The sequence below is a fragment of the Dendrobates tinctorius genome, unplaced genomic scaffold (assembly GCF_039654945.1).
Source record: "Dendrobates tinctorius isolate UK_male_01 unplaced genomic scaffold, ASM3965494v1 ptg000265l, whole genome shotgun sequence".
Classification (NCBI taxonomy): Eukaryota; Metazoa; Chordata; class Amphibia; order Anura; family Dendrobatidae; genus Dendrobates; species Dendrobates tinctorius.
Genome location: NW_027361932.1, coordinates 14733273 through 14750901, shown reverse-complemented (window position 1 = coordinate 14750901; position 17629 = coordinate 14733273). Strand labels below are relative to the sequence as shown.

The 17629-nt window shown below is 44.6% G+C and overlaps 1 protein-coding gene across 1 annotated transcript in view; it reads right to left on the bottom strand.

Annotated features, from left to right (window-relative positions):
- Window positions 1-1530: 1530 nt before the first annotated feature.
- ESS2 (ess-2 splicing factor homolog) overlaps window positions 1531-17629 on the bottom strand; it is a 29540-nt gene continuing 13441 nt past the window's right edge. Inside the window, exons 8-10 of the mRNA XM_073559148.1 lie at window positions 17447-17556; window positions 2198-2313; window positions 1531-2076 (exon numbers count right to left, since the gene is read on the bottom strand). Coding sequence (XP_073415249.1) covers window positions 1791-2076; window positions 2198-2313; window positions 17447-17556 — 512 coding nt within the window. The 3' untranslated portion in view covers window positions 1531-1790. The remainder of the gene's footprint in view (window positions 2077-2197; window positions 2314-17446; window positions 17557-17629) is intronic.

Sequence of the window (17629 nt, the reverse complement as noted above, 5' to 3'; positions counted from 1 at the left end):
GGGATCCATACGTTCCTTAATCCAGAATCTACAAATTTCGTAGTTCATACACTCCATCTCCCATCTCAACTACTACAAGCTCCTGCTTTGTATTCTCCCTTCTAACAGTCTTGCACGCCTCCAATCTATCCTAAACTCTGCTGCCAGACAAATCCACCTATCCCCCTCTATTTTACAGCCTCTCCTCCCTGTCAATCCCTTCACTGGCTCCCCATTTCCCAGAGACTCTAATTCAAAACCCCAACCATAGCATACAAAGACATATGCAGGAGAATGGTTGTAGATATCTGTGACCTAGTCTCCCAGTACTTACCTGCACGTAACCTCCGATCATCAGAAGATCTCCTTCTCTTCCCATAATCGCATACTAGATTTCTCCCATAGATCCCCTCTACTCTGGAACAGTCTACCCCAACATATACTCTCGCCCACCATGGAAACCTGAAGAAGCACCTCCTCTAACAAGCCTACAACCTATGCTAACCATCTCTCCACCATACCGCTGCAATAGCAGTTCTACCCTCACCTATTCTAGCTTCACCCATCCCTTATAGACTGTGAGCCCTCACAGGAAAGGTCCTCTCTCCTCCTGTACCAGTCAGTGACTTGTATTGTTTAAGATTATTGTACTAGGTTTTATTTTGTATACCCCTTTTCATATGTAAAGCGCCATGGAATAAATGGCACTATAACAATGAATACTAATAATAATACTGCTGTGCGGCTGCCAAAGAAAGGGTAACCCGTACAGTAACAGACGTAAAAAAAAAAATGCTTCTGCTTTCTACTCTGGGGAAATTGATGACACTTTAGTGGTGTGTAGCAATAATTTTGGTAAATGTTTGTATTCCAAGTTGGGTCTCCTTCCTGTGTGTTACCTGTAGCAGTAGGGCTCCCAGACCAGCAAGGCTGCACTTACTTTCAATCAAATACTTTTTATGATCCTTAATTGATTCTAACAATAGTAGTAGACGAAGCTGGTATTTGTGCCACCTGATTGTTGATCAGCAGAAAAGAAGTTTTAACTGTTGCGTGAGGTATCAGGGCTCTCACACATCTAGTCTTAATTTAACCCCTCTGCAACCTAAATCAGGTTTCTTGCGTTTTTTTGAGTCAGTTTCTTTTACGCGCATTTTCATAGCGTTTTTGATGCTATATTTTTTGTCTCTTGTTGGTATGTCACATTTTACATAAAGCTGCTTTGCTTTTCATACTTCCTGGTATTTGGCTTTGACAAAACTTTATTGGTAGTCATGTGCAGATCAAATGAATTTTTAATGCGTTTACCTGTGGATTTTCTGCATCTAAATTAAGTCTATGGGGAAAATTTGCACATAAAACACGCACCACGGGGGGAGTTTATGCTGAGTAAACAAGAAAGCACAGTAGGCATACACTGTGACAGTATAAGTCAGTATGCATTTAGTTTTACTGTACATAAAAGCACAGCCAACTATACTCTTCTATGCAAAAGCACATCCCAACTGGCAGCGTTAAAATAAGTAGCAAGTTAAAATCAAAACACTTAAATACAGAGGGGAAAACATTTATGTACACAAAATATAAAATTTGCATAATACAAAAATGTATACCGCACAAACATTAGATCTTTGACCAATTAAATAATTCAAAAACAGTTTATTTACACATCCAGTTGCTATTAAATTAGCAATTCCATCGTCTCTCTCTATAAAGAGAGTAATATTTATAGTCTGGTGCCACAATGTTCCATATCCAGTGTTCGGCCCAGGCAGGCAAAACAGCACCCAACTGTGTCGCAATTTCACCACTCAAAAGAAGTCTGATGCTTTTCTTCGTTTGGGCAAATGTAGCAAGTTATCGGTAATGGAGGTGGGATCAGGTACTGTCGGAGTTTGTGAAGCAGCCCCTGGTGTGGGAGTAACAGTAGGTGTTAAACGTGAGCCTCCTGGGGTTTTACAGACATGGGAGCTGCTGTGAGCAGGAGATGGGGTATAGCTGGCCCTTAGAGCTTTATCGGTGTACTTGCTTGACGTTCTATTCACCAAACGCTGAAGAGCAGGGGACATGGATGGACTCAGGCCCTTAGGTGTCAAGCTGTGGACAAACATACATTAAAAATTAATGACAGAAATAGGACAGTCAAAATCTGTATTTAGAATTTTTAAACACAAAACGCTATCACCTAAAACACAATTGAATAACAGGCTGTACTTACCTGGCCAGGTTCTCCGTCACCCTCCTTAAAGCTTCCTGCTTCTTTGCCCTATTTTTGGCAGCAGCTTCATTTGCCATTTTCAAACCTAGTCGCTCTCTACGACCTGGCTCCAGGATCTGTAACACAGTGTCAACTCTATTAATTGTACACTTATCGGGTTACTCACAATAGAAGAGGTGATCACTTGTTGATCAGTGGAGGCTCCACTAATGAGAACTCTGACTAATGCCCCATATGACTGGAGATAGTGTGAAAATGTATTCCAACTGGTCATAAACAAGGGGACATCCTCCATGTAAAGGGGAAAGAAGGTTTACAGCATCACCATGCATGGGGATTCTTTACTGTAAAAGCATTGAGAATGTAAATCTCTGACACCCCATGTTATGGAGGCTAATTCACTGAACAAGTTGAAAGGGGTGTAAACTTGATGGACATCTCCTTTTTCCATCTTCTCAACTCTGTGACAAGACTTGTGTCCCATCAAAACATTCACTTTCCAGCAAGTGTAAGAGAAATGGCAGTAAACTGTCACATTGCAATTGTATCCACAACAATACATTTTAAAAGGGACCTTTCACCAGGTGAAAATTGGACAGTTTTTGCTTTTTAATTCCTCTGCTTCTGAGTATTCCGTTTTCTATTTTTGCCATATGGTTACGAGATGTGGGCCTTTAATTTAGTGGTAATTTTTTATGTTCTTTACAAGGGTGTCTAGCTTATAGGATTCTCCGGGGGGGAGGGGGGTAACTATCTGTAGACTGTTCTGAATTACCATGTGAGCAATACCCACTTAGTAAAGAACATAAAAATTAGCAGCAAATATTTCTCTGTACCTGTATGGGGGACAAAAAGAAAAAAAGAGAAATACTAACAGGAACAGTGGAAATAAAAGTAAGAGCAAAAACTGTCCACATTAGACTTCGTTATCGGTCTTCTAAAAAATTAATGAGTGCCATATAGGGACCCTCTATGTGATATCTAAGCAATAACTGCAAATTACTAGGATTTTCAGCACCCGAGTGTGAAATGTTCAGCCATTTAAAGGGGGTTGCCAAGACTTATGATGAAAGACTGCAGTCACTCTGGGGCGAATCACACAGTGGCAGGAGTCTCTGGTGTTCACAATAACAGTTGGAAATGATATGACCACAAGTACAGTGCCTTGCGAAAGTATTTGGCCCCCTGGAACTTTTCAACCTTTTCCCACATATCATGCTTCAAACATAAAGATACCATATGTAAATTTTTGGTGAAGAATCAACAAGTGGGACAAAATTGTGAAGTTGAATGAAATTTATTGGTTATTTTATTTTTTTGTGAAAATTCAAAAACTGAAAAGTGGGGCGTGCAATATTATTCAGCCCCTTTAACTTAATACTTTGTTGCGCCACCTTTTGCTGCGATTACAGCTGCAAGTCGCTTGGGGTATGTCTCTATCAGTTTTGTACATCGAGAGACTGAAATTTTTGCCCATTCTTCCTTGGCAAACAGCTTGAGCTCAGTGAGGTTTGATGGAGATCATTTGTGAACAGCAGTTTTCAGCTCTTTCCACAGATTCTCGATTGGATTTAGGTTTGGACTTTGACTTGGCCATTCTAACACCTGGATACGTTTATTTGTGATCCATTCCATTGTAGATTTTGCTTTATGTTTGGGATCATTGTCTTGTTGGCAGACAAATCTCCGTCCCTGTCTCAGGTCTTTTGCAGACTCCAACAGGATTTCTTAAAGAATGGTCCTGTATTTGGCTCCATCCATCTTCCCATGAATTTTAACCATCTTCCCTGTCCTTGCTGAAGAAAAGCAGGCCCAAACCATGATGCTGCCACCACCATGTTTGACAGTGGGGATCGTGTGTTCAGGGTGATGAGCTGTGTTGCTTTTACGCCAAAACATATCGTTTGGCATTGTTACCAAAATGTTCGATTTTGGTTTCATCTGACCAGAGCACCTTCTTCCACATGTTTGGGGTGTCTCCCAGGTGGCTTGTTGCAAATTTTAAACGACACTTTTTATGGATATCTTTGAGAAATGGCTTTCTTCTTGCCACTCTTCCATAAAGGCCAGATTTGTGCAATGTACGACTGATTGTTGTCCTATGGACAGACTGTGCCACCTCAGCTGTAGATCTCTGCAGTTCATCCAGAGTGATCATGGGCCTGTTGGCTGCATCTCTGATCAGTCTTATCCTTGTTTGAGATAAAAGTTTAGAGGGACAGCTGGGTCTTGGTAAGATTTGCAGTGGTATGACATGCCTTCCATTTCAATATGAACGCTTGCACAGTGCTCCTTGGGATGTTTAAAGTTTTGGAAATCATTTTGTATCCAAATCTGGCTTTAAACTTCTCCACAACAGTATCACAGACCTGTCTGTTGTGTTCCTTGGTCTTTATGATGCACTCTGTGCTTCAAATAGAACCCTGAGACTATCACAGAGCAGGTGCATTTATACAGAGACTTGATTACACACAGGTGGATTATATTTATCATCATTAGTCATTTAGGACAACATTGGATCATTCAGAGATCCAAATGAACTTCTGGAGTGAGTTTGCTGCACTGAAAGTAAAGGGGTTGAATAATACTGCACGCCCCACTTTTCAGTTTTTGAATTTCCACAAAAATTTAAAATAACCAATAAATTTTGTTCAAAACTTCACACTTGTGTCCCACTTGTTGATTCTTCACCAAAAATTTACATTTGGTATCTTTATGTTTGAAGCATGATTTGTGGGAAAAGGTTGAAAAGTTCCAGGGGGCCGAATACTTTCGCAAGGCACTGTATGTGACCTGATACTTCACAACTAGATGTGTGCAGCGCACGCAATTCACTTGTATTGCGCAAGCCTGAGTACAACTTGCTGCCAATATTGGAGAATCCTGACAGTGTCAGGGGCATATGACATAAGGATTCTGAAGCGTGTAGACTTTCATCAGAAGACCATACAACAGTTTAAAAGAGATACAGGGATTTATCATTTATCTGCCTCCAGTCAGTAGAAGAATAATCAATTGCAAAATGGCCACAGGCAGTTAGTTCTGCTGTCTGCATTCCCTCCCCGGCCTCTAATATACTAATATATAAGTATGACAGGTTCTCCTCCTGCTTTTACTAGCGCAGCTTTTTTAAAAGGCTGCACAACACTCCTGTCCACACAATGCTGCTTGTGGAGGAGCATCCTCCAAATGAATGTGAGCAATAATGATAAAAAAAAAAGTATTACAGTATCGTGTTAGCCAAAAGAAACAAAAAAATCTTTGCAAGTGATGTGTTTTCCAATTAGAGGAGCTAAGTGCTGCAGTTTGTAAGGGAGGCTGCACTAAGAAGTACAGAAGGAAAACCTATAATTACAATATGTACCCATATTGTTCGGACCAGAAGACACACCCCAGGTTTTAGATGAGGAAAATAGGAGAAAAAAAATGTTTGAACCAGGCTTGCTGTAGGGGCTTTGTCCAACCCATAGCATCGCCCGGATTCCTGCAGCGCCGACCATGCGCCTGCATCCTGTGAAACCGCTCCACCACCACAATCCCCCAACAGCTAGCCAGGTTCAAATTTTTCCTACATTCGGACTATAATGCGCACTCATTTTATTGCCAAACTTGGAGTAAAAAAGTGTGTCTTATAGTCTGTAAAATACAGCATACATTAGTGACTGTCACAAAGTCATATCCTCAACACATTTGTTAAAATAAAAATAATGTGGCTGTGGGGGGCATTGCCTTTATCCGGTTAAAAGTGCCTCCAGAGTACCAGTACTGCCCTATACCGGTGGCAGAAGATTGCAGGAACCAGCCCTGACGTGCGGTGTGACTGAGGACTGTGGCTATGGTGAAAAGAAGGCAGAAGGATGCGGGTGCAGGAGCAGGGAGCCAGGATCATGATGGTGCCAACAGTGTGCAGACAGTGGAGAAATCGGATGAAGCTAATGCAGCATATAAAAAGCAGCTGGAAATTGCTGCTGAACTTGAAAGATTTGCATGGGTGGATGGAGCAGAGCAGGAGATGGCTGAAAGAGGTGAGGAGGGGGCGGGGAGAAGATTGATGGAGAAGATATGGAAGATTGTGAAACACAGGAGGGGCTGGAGGGAGAGGGGAGAAGGCAGGAGCAGGAAAACATGATGCAAGAGACTTCTGAGGAGCTTGTAGTAGGGGAGAGCCCACAATGAGAGACATATGGGATCTGGTTAAGTTTTGCAAAACTGCACTAACTACCCTTACAAAGAGAGTGGACGGTATAAAGGAGGAAATGATCACTATGAAGGCAACCATTAAAAAGGCTGATACCAGAGTGGGGGTGGTGGATGAAAGAGTGAGCACACTGGAGAAGCTGCAGAAGTCTCACACTCAATGCCTGCAGCGGTGTGCCATTCTGGCTGATAAAAATGATGATTTAGAAAACTGCTCCAGGCGGAATAATGTGCGGTTGGTGGGCATCCCTGAAAAGGCGGAAGGGACTGATCCTACAGCATTTGTTGAGGACGGTCTCTGTATTAAAATTGGCGCTAACAATCTAACCAAGCTGTTTGCAGTGGAGAGAGCACATCAAGTCCCCATGAGGCCCCCCCTCCGGATTCCTCCCCACACATCATCCTGGCCAGGATCCTTAATTATAGAGATAGAGACATTATTTTATGGAAGGCAAGAACGGCTAAGGATATGAGTATTAACGTCCAAACAGTGTCCATGTGTTCCATCTACTCGGCTGAGGTTCAGGAGCAAAAAAATGTGGTATGGTGGGGTGAAGAAAAGGTTGAGAGATATGGAACGGGCATACTCTACTTTGTATCCTGCTAAGCTCGGGGTTGTGGCCCTGGGATCTGTTCATTTTTTTCCAACTCCGGAGGAGGCAACTAAGTGGCTGGACTTGAACGAGAAAAAGATCAGGGCTAGTAAAGGAAGGGAGAAGTGAGAAGATGTGCTGAGAGACCTGGTGGGTCCGTATACTTGTGAAACAGGAAAGATGGATGGTGCTGTTATATAGAGACTTTTTGGTCCTGCGTTCTAGTTATCATGGTTAACGGAGAGACTGTAGATGATAGCACATATAAGCGGAGGAGAAATGGAGGGACTGAAATAGGGATTTTTGTGTACTCACTCAAAAACTGTGCTGCTAACTATAGACCTGTCTCTAATCTTCCCTTCATCTCTAAACTCCTGGAACGTCTGGTCCACTCCCGTCTTATCCGCTATCTCTCAGAAAACTCTGTTCTCGACCCTCTCCAATCCAGTTTCCGCTCTTTACACTCCACTGAAACTGCCCTCACTAAAGTCTCTAATGATCTGCTAACAGCTAAATCAAATGGTCATTACTCCATGCTAATTCTCTTGGATCTCTCTGCAGCTTTCGACACGGTGGATCATCAGCTCCTCCTCACTATGCTCCGTTCCATTGGCCTCAAGGACACCGTTCTCTCCTGGTTCTCCTCCTATCTCTCTGACCGCTCCTTTACTGTATCTTTTGCCGGTTCCTCCTCCTCTCACCTTCCCCTTACTGTTGGGGTCCCCCAAGGATCGGTTCTAGGCTCCCTCCTCTTCTCCTTGTACACTGCCCCTATTGGTCAAAAAATCAGTAGATTTGGTTTCCAGTACCATCTCTATGCTGATGACACCCAATTATACGCTTCTTCTCCAGACATCACGCCAGCCTTTCTAGAAAACACCGGCGATTGTCTAAACGCTGTGTCTAACATCATGTCCTCACTATATCTGAAACTGAACCTGTCAAAGACTGACCTCCTGGTGTTTCCTCCCTCTACTAATGTACCTGTACCCGACATTGCTATTTCTGTGTGTGGTTCCACTATTACTCCCCAGCAACAGGCCCGCTGTCTTGGGGTCATACTTGATTCCGAGCTTTCCTTTGCCCCCCCACATTCGATCAGTGGCTCGCTCTTGTCATTTGCACCTCAAAAACATTTCTAGAATTCGACCTTTTCTTACTTTTGACTCTGCAAAAACTCTTACTGTTTCTCTTATTCATTCTCGTCTGGACTATTGTAACTCTTCTAATCGGTCTCCCTCTTACCAAACTCTCCCCTCTCCAATCTGTCTTGAATGCTGCAGCCAGGATCATATTCCTCAGCAATCGTTACACCGATGCCTCTACCTTGTGCCAGTCATTACACTGGCTACCCATCCACTCCAGAATTCAATATAAACTTATTACCCTCACCCACAAAGCCCTCCATGGCTCAGCACCACCCTACATCTCCTCCCTTGTTTCAGTATACCACCCTACCCGCTCCCTCCGTTCTGCTGATGACCTGAGGTTAGCATCCTCAATAGTCAGAACCTCCCACTCCCGTCTCCAAGACTTTACACGTGCCTCGCCAATTCTTCGGAATGTGCTTCCCAGGTCAATACGATTAGTCCCCAATCCCCACAATTTTAAGCGTGCCCTGAAAATGCATTTATTCAGACTGGCCTATCGCCTCAACACATAAACCTAATCTATCCCTGTGTGGCACAGCCAAAAGTTTTACCATAACCAGATTTCCCGCATCATGTTCCCACATGCTTTATGCATCCATTAGCCCTTTGTGTCTGTAGTGTTACACACTTAACATTATGGCTGGTCCATACAATCAGGGCAACTGTTACCACCCACCTTTCGTGTCTACCTCTTTCCTCATAGACTGTAAGCTTGCGAGCAGGGCCCTCATTCCTCTTGGTATTTGTTATAATCTACTGTATGTGATTATTGTTATGCTGTAATGTCTATTGTCTGTACAAATCCCCTCTGAAATGTAAAGTGCTGCGGAATATGTCGGCGCTATAAAAATAAAATGTATTATTATTATTACTCACCGTAAAATCCTTTTCTCCGAGCCAAATCATTGGGGGACACAGACAGTGGGGTGTTATGATGCTTGCCACTAGGAGGACACTAAGTGAACACAGAAAAAAGTTAAACTCCTCCCCTGCAGTATACACCCTTTCGCTGGCTGGGAATTCCCCAGTTTGGTGAAAAAGCAGTAGGAGCATTAAACAAATGCTAATAACCATAACTCTGTCAAAACCTAAGAATGCTACAGTGAGCCAATAGGCTAAACAGGTTGGTTGCTGTGTCCCCCAATGATTGGCTCGGAGAAAAGGATTTTACGGTGAGTACACAAAAATCCCTATTTCTCCTATGCCTCATTGGGGGACACAGACAGTGGGACGTCCTAAAGCAGTCCCTGGGTAGGGAGCATACAACTGCTAATAACCCATGTACCACTGACTCAACACTGTGGTACTGCCGATTGCAGGATGCATCTGCCAAGAGCTGCATCCGCAGAGGCCTGAGAATGGATTTGGTAATGTTTTGTAAAGGTATGCAGGCTGGACCAAGTTGCAGCCTTGCAGACAGGCCTGAGAATGAATTTGGTAATGTATTGTAAAGGTATGCAGGCTGGACCAAGTCGCAGCCTTGCAGACCTGTTCTGCCGACGCCTGGTGCCGAATGGCCCAAGAGGCACCCACTGAGTGGGTAGAATGCGCCTTAATCCCTGCTGGGACAGGTGTGTCCCTGACACGGTAGGATTCCTGAATAGCCAAGCGAATCCACCTGTCTAGCGTGGCTTTTGAAGTGGCTAGACCCTTCCTATGCCTCTATGGAAGCACAACAGGGCATCTAACTTGTGGAAGGGGGCCATTCAGAGCCCTAACCACATCCAGGGTGTGGAGGGCCCTCTCAATGCAATGGACCGATGCCGGACAGAAGGAAGGCAAATCAATTTCCTCATTGAGACGAAAGGAAGACACGACTTTGGGCAGGAAAGACTGGGGCGTCCTGAGAACTGCCTTGTCCTGATGAAAATTCAGGAACGGAGGACGGCAGGACAGGGCCGCCAATTCCGAAATCTCGTCTGATTGACGTAATTGCCACTAGAAAGACCACCTTCCAAGAGAGAATAGCTAGTGGTACGTCCTGCAGTGGTTCGAAAAGAGCCTCCTGTAAGGCTCCGAGAACCAAGTTAAGGTCCCATGATTCCAATGGCCCTTTATTTAGGGAGGCGCCACATGGGAAACTCCCTGAATGAACGGCTACACCTGCAGGTTGGTGGCAATTTGCATTGGAAGAGAACCGACAAGGCTGAAAATCTGGCCTTTGAGTGAGCTAAGCGCGAGGCCTGACTTTAATCCGGATTGCAGGAATTCCAATATGGAAGGAATGGAAAACACCAGAGTGGATCAACCATAATCCTTGCACCACGAGGTGGTTTTCCAGGTGCGGTGATAAATGCATATGGACTCAGGCTTCCTAGCACTAATCATAGTGGAGATCCCATCGTAAGAAAAAACTAGACTGTGCTAACAACTAGGATTCAACGGCCACGCCGTTAAAGACAGGGCCCCGGAGTTCTGGTGGTAAATCGGGCCCTGTGAGAATAGATCCATGCGATCTGGAAGTCGCCAAAAAAATATTGGCGTCTAGTTGTACTAGTTCTGCGTACCATGGCCGGCGCGACTAGGATCACTGGTACTCCCTCTGCTCTGATTTTCTTGATGAACCTCAGGAGCAAGGGAAGAGGGGAAAAATGCACGGGAGCCAGAACCGGTGCCACGCCAGAACTAGGGCATCCGCTCCGATGGCGCATGGATCGCGCGATCGGGCAATGAATCGAGGAACCATGTTGTTTAGTCTTGACGCCATAAGATCCACATCCGGAGTCCCCCAGCGATGGCAAATCTGCTGAAAAAACTTCCGGATGAAGAGACCACTCTTCTGAGGCAAGGCCTTGGCAAGTGAGAAAATCCACCGCCCAATTGTCTACAACCGGGGTGTGGATTGCCGAGATAGGCGAATGGTTGGTCTCGGCCCAATGGAGGATGTGACTCACTGTGTGCATGGCCATCCTGCTCCAAATACCCCCCTGACGGCTGATATACGCCACAGCCATGGTGTTGTTGGATTGGATCCTGATGAGGTGACCTGCGAGGAGATGGTGGAAACTCAGCAGGGCTAATCTGATCGCTCGAATGTCCAAGATGTTAATGGGGAGACGTGAATCTCGAATTAACCAACGACCCTGTGCCGTGTGGTGACAACGCACACCAGCCTAGAAGAGTGGCTTTGGTGTTCACCACAGACCATCATACTGGGAGAAAGGACTTCCCTTGATTCAGGGAGGATTTCAGTGTCCACTGCTTGGGGACTTATATGACCCGCAGGGACAGAAGGAACCAACGGTCCAGGGAGAACGGGTTCTTGTCCCAAGTTAACAGCAACGCATGTTGTAAAAGGCGGAAATAGAACCGCTCCCATCGCTGCCACCGTCCTTCCGAAATGTATGGAGTGAGAAATCGGTCGGGAAAGAGTCTGCGCTGCCTGTTGTAAGGCTCGGGCCTTTTCTAGTGGGAGAATGACCAACCCTCGGGAACTGTCCAAGATCATTTCCAAAAAGGAAATCTGTTGGACCAGTGTTGGGGAAGACTTTCCGAAGTTTATCTTCGAACCCAGGCTAGAAAGTGTATGTACTGTGATTTCCACGGATCCCTTGCAGGCTGGAAGGGACGAAACCTTGATCAGCAGGTTGTACAGATACAGCAATACCACCAGCCCCCGAGCATGAAGAATGGCCATGACTGCCGCCATGACCTTGGTAAAGACCCTGGGGGCGGTGGCAAGTCCGAAGGGCAAGGCAACGAACTGCAAGTGTTCCTCTCGAATTGCAAAACACGGGAACTGCTGGTGAGACGGGCAAATCGGGATGTGAAGGTAAGCATCCTTGATACCGATGGATGCTAGGGACTCTCCTTTTTACATGGAGGCGACAACTGATCGCAGGAATTCCATTCGGAATTGCCGTACTTTGACAAACTGATTAAACAGCTTGAGGTCTAGTATGGGCTGCATCATTCCTTCCTTCTTTGGAACCACAAAAAGGTTTGAATAAAAACCGCTGAACCATTCGTCTTGATGGACCAGAAGGATGACTCAGTCCCTCTGCGGCGCATGAACGGCCCAAAGGAAGGCCGAGACTGAATGACAACAGACGGCCGCCTACTTTGTCAGTGTCTGCCGGATACCACAAGTCATTGTGTAGAGGATCTATGGGATCGGGCTCCCCTAGATCCAGATGCTCTTGGCCTGGGTTTCCAATAGCGGTTGGGTCTGTAAGAGACCTGGGAACCTCTGTCTCCACGAGGGGACCGAACACTGTCTCCGCTGCTTTTTGCGTTGGCGGTGGAGCCCCTGGCACAGACGATTAGAAAGGCAGCCTCGGTCAGGGGGTTTAAATATGGACCTATAGAGGAAAAAAATAGCTTTATATGCAGATGATGTGCTGCTTTTCCTGAAGACCCTGATTAATTATTGTAGGGTGTGATGAGCATCGTTGGGAGATTTGGGGCTGTGTCGGGCCTGGAAATCAATTGGGAGAAATCCAATATTCTAGCGGTGGATGGACGGTAGTGGTGAAGATCTTAGGATAGAGGGGGATGGAAGTAGGCTGGCGGTTGTGCAGCAGTTCAAGTACCTGGGCATTCAGGTAGCGCTCCCGCTCTCGAGATATACAGACTTAAATCTGATCCCGCTATCGGGTAAGTTCAGAAGCAAAGTGGGAGCGTGGTGTAGATTACATCTATCAGTGATAGGAAAGACAAATTTTTATTAAAATGGAACTGATGCCCCAAGGTGTTGTACGTGCTGCACAATGCCCCCATATGGTTACCTAAGCGGTGGTTTCGTACAATCAGTTCTATACTTAGGAATCTTGTGTGGGGGGAAAAACCAACCAAGGATTAGAATGGAAATATTACAGAGGCCCAAAGATGAGGGGGGGGGGGGATGGCACTCCCGACACCGTGGATTATCTAGCAGCTCAGGGCCAAAGCTGAGGGGATGGAGAGGGACAGAGGGCAGGGGTTCAACGTGGCGGATACTGACTCAGGTGCTGTGTAGAGACTCATTGGTCAAGGACTGGAGGCAGGTAGTTTTAGGAAACTGGGACTGTCATGCCCTGGTACACAAGGTGTGGGAGGAGATTAAAAGGAGTGAAGGGCCTGAATATTATTCTCCTATATGACAAGGAAAGAAATTGAATACATGGCACAATTACAGGACTCGCAAGGACTAGTGACTTTTGACAAACTACAGGAGAAATGAGTTATCTGAGATCTGTGGGTTCCAGTATAGACTGCTCTGTCATGCTTACATAGCGCAGAGTAAGACGGTTTCTATGAGGGTCCAAAAACACATATTGGTGGACTGTGTGTAGTGATGGGGGAACAAATGGAGTTATGTCAGGTATTTATAAGAACTTAATGCACACCTTTTTAACCCCTTCCCGACCTTTGACGCCACGTAGGCGACCCATGACGCCTATGTGGCGTCATGAATTGATTGCCCCCTGCGGATCGGGTGACCGAGGTTACTGAAAGGTCACCCGACCCGCACACAGAGGACACTTGAGAGTTAACCCCAGGGGGCGTGGCTTAGCCCCCACATGCCTACGATTGGCTGTTTCACTTTTAACAGCCAATCAGAGCAATTTGTAATATTTCACCAATGAAATTTGGTGAAATATTACAGTCCAGCCATGGCCGATGCTGCAATAGCATCAGACATGGCTGAACACCGCGACCCGACCCCACCGACAGACGGCGGCGATCAGTCGCCATCTGCTCCTCGCCACCTGCCATTTTCCAAGATGGCAGCACCCATGAATTTGCCGGCTGCCCATTCATTTTTCATTTTGATCACTGTGATAAACTCTCACAGTGATCAAAATGAAAAAAAAAGTAAATACACCCCCCGATTATCTCTCTCTCTATACGGACGGATCCAGTGGCATCAGTTTGGCCCATGACGGAGACGGATCCGTTTTTAACCGCCTGGTGGATTTTGACTGACCTTGAAAGACGGAAATGTGAAACAGACCTTAGAATTAGGGGTGGAATTAGGGTTAGGGGTGGAATTAGGGTTACGATTAGGATTAGGGTTGGGCTTGTGGTTAGGGTTAGTGTTGGCATTAGGGTTAGGGGTGTGTTGGGGTTAGAGTTGGAGTTAGAACTGAGGGGTTTTTCCGAACGCGACATGGCGCCACGATTTATTCCAGCCAATTTTGCGTTCAAAAAGTCAAACAGCGCTCCCTCCATTCCGAGCTCCGACGTGTGCCCAAACAGTGGTTTACCCCCACATATGGCGTATCAGCGTACTCAGGAAAAAATGCACAACAACTTTGGGGGTCTAATTTCTCCTGTTACCCTTGGGAAAATAAAAAATTCGGGGCTAAAAAATGTAATTGTGGAAAAAAAAATTATTTTTTATTTTCACGGCTCTGCGTTATAAACTTCTGTGAAGCACTTGGGGGTTCAAAGTGCTCAACACACATCTAGATAAGTTCCTTGGGCGATCTAGTTTCCAAAATGGGGTCACTTGTGGGGGGGCTCTCCAAACACGACATGGTGTCCGCTAACGATTGGAGCTAATTTTCAATTCAAAAAGTCAAATGGCGCTCCTTCCCTTCTGAGCTCTGCCGTGCGCCCAAACAGTGGTTCCCCCCCACATATTGGGTACCAGCGTACTCAGGACAAACTGAACAACAACTTTAGGGGTCCAATTTATCCTGTTACCCTTGTGAAAATAAAAAGTAGCGGGCTGAAAAATCATTTTTGAGGAAAAAAAAAATTATTTTTTATTTTCATGGCTCTGCGTTTTTAAACTTCTGTGAAGCACTTGAGGGTTCAAAGTGCTCACTACATATCTAGATAAGCTCCTGGGGGGGGGGGGGTGTCTAGTTTCCAAAATGGGGTCACTTGTGGGGGGTTTCTACTGTTTAGGCACATCAGGGGCTCTGCAAACGCAACATGATGCCGTAGAACATTCCATCAAAGTCTGCATTCCAAAATCGCGCTCCTTCCCTTCTGAGCTCTCCCATGCACCCAAACAGTGGTTCCCCCCCACATGTAGGGTATCGGTGTACTCAGGACAAAATTGCACAACAACTTTTGTGGTCCAATTTCTCCTGTTAGCCTTGTGAAAATAAAAATAGGCTAAAAAATCATTTTTGAGGAAAAAAAAAGATTTTTTATTTTCACTGCTCTGCGTTATAAACTTCTGTGAAGCACTTGGGGGTTCAATGTGCCCACCACACATCTCGATAAGTTCCTTGGGGGGTCGTTTCCAAAATGGGGTCACTTGAGGGGGAGCTCCAATGTTTAGGTACTCAGGGGCTCTCCAAATGCAACATGGTGTCCGCTAATGATTGGAGCTAATTTTCCATTCAAAAAGTCAAATGGTGCTCCTTCCCTTCCGGGCCCTGCCGTGCGCCCAAACAGTGGTTTATGACCACATATGAGGTATCGGTGTTCTCAGGAGAAATTGCCTAACAAATTTTAGGATCCATTTTATCCTGTTTCCCATGTGAAAATGAAAAAACTGAGGCTAAAAGAAAATTTGTGAAAAAAAGTACTTTTTTTTTTACGGATCAATCTGTAAAGCACCTGGGGGTTCAAAGTGCTCACTATGCATCTAGATAAGTTCCTTGGGGGGGTCTAGTTTCCAAAATGGGGTCAGTTATCGGGAAGCTCCAATGTTTAGGCACACAGGGACTCTCCAAACGCGACAAGGCAACCGCTAAATATTCCAGCATATTTTCCTTTCAAATAGTCAAATTTCGCTGCTTCCCTTCTGAGCCCTGCCGTGCGCCCAAACAGTGGTTCATAACCACATATGAGGTATCGGTGTACTCAGGAGAAAGTGCCCAACAAATTTTAGGATCCATTTTATCCTGTTACACATGTGAAAATGAAAAAAATTGATGTTAAAAGAAAATTTTAGTTGGAAAATATAAAATGTCCATTTTTTCCTTCCACGTTGCTTTAGTTCCTGTGAAGCACCTGAAGGGTTAATAATCTTCTTGAATGTAGTTTTGAGTAGCTTGAGGGGTTCAGTTTTTAGAATGGTGTCACTTTTGGATATTTCCTGCCATATAGACCCCTCAAAGTGACTTCAAATGTGAGGTGGTCCCTAAAAAAATTGGTTTTGTAAATTTTGTTATAAAAATGAGAAATCACTAGTCAACTTTTAACCCTTATAACTTCCTAACAAAAAAAAATTTTGTTTTCAGAATTTGTGCTGATGTAAAGTAGACATGTGGGAAATGTTATTTATTAACTATTTTGTGTCACATAACTCTCTGGTTTAACAGAATAAAAATTGCGAAATTTTCAGAATTTTTGCCAAATTTCCGTTTTTTTTTCACAAATAAACGCAAAAATTATCGACCTAAATTTACCACTAACATGAAGCCCAATGTCACGAAAAAAAACAATCTCAGAATCACTAGGATGCGTTGAAGCGTTCCAGAGTTATTACCTCATAAAGGGATACTGGTCAGAATTGCAAAAAATGGCCAGGTCATTAGGGTCAAAATAGGCTGGGTCATGAAGGGGTTAACTAATTACCCGATTAAGGCTAAAGAGAAGCGAGAAGACGAATTGGGGCCAATAGAAGAGGATAAGTGGGAGGCGATTATGGAATATATACCCCAATTGTCACTGGAGTGAGCCAGATAGACTCTCACAAATATATGTGCTCCATAGAGTATATAGGACAACTGAAAGACTATTTAGGGCCTGGATTAAGACAGACTTCTGGATGCCCTCGTTGTCAGGCTGATGGGGCCGGGATCTTACACATGCTCCAGACTGGCCTCATACTGGACAGCGGTTATTAACACTATAGAGGGAGTGTGTCACTATAGAATTAAGAGGGATCCTGTGGTTTGTATTTTGGGTTATGTGGAGGAGATTCAGATTCAAAATCAGTTCAAATTGGCGATAGCTAGGTTGCTATACATTGCACGTAAATTAATAGCCAGGCACTGGATAAATGAAGAACAGCCGATGATACAAGAATTTATTAGACAAATCAGACTTTATTGTAAATATGGAAAAAGGTATTTATGCCAAAAGAAATAGGGAAAAAAAGTTCAAATCATTGTGGACACCGTGGGTGGAGAGACAATGACGCCGAAAGGAGGACTTACTTCTAAAGTATATGTTGCTGTTTTTTCTATAAGGGGGGGAGGGGATGCGCTGTAATTGAAAATATGTGACCTTGTTGGACATTGTAATGTCTGGACTTTATTCTCTGTTTGAATTTCGTTAATAAAAAAAAGAAGAAGATAATGTGGCCGACTTACTTCAAGCATTTCTTAGTAATGTTCTTACATATTCCCCATGCAATAATAGATCCATTTAAGAAAAGGCAATGGACTACATTACACTCAGAGTAAAAAAGTCAATACCTTAAATGATGGTCCAGGTGTCTTCTCTACATATGGGGTCTCTGATCCATCCAGACGAAAAGGAGTGCTCTCAACTTCACCCCAAGTCATAAGTGGAGAGTCATCAACTCCTGTGGGGATGTGTGGAAAACAAAATGAGAATATCAAGTTGAAACAGAGAATATTCAATCTGAGCACATAGAG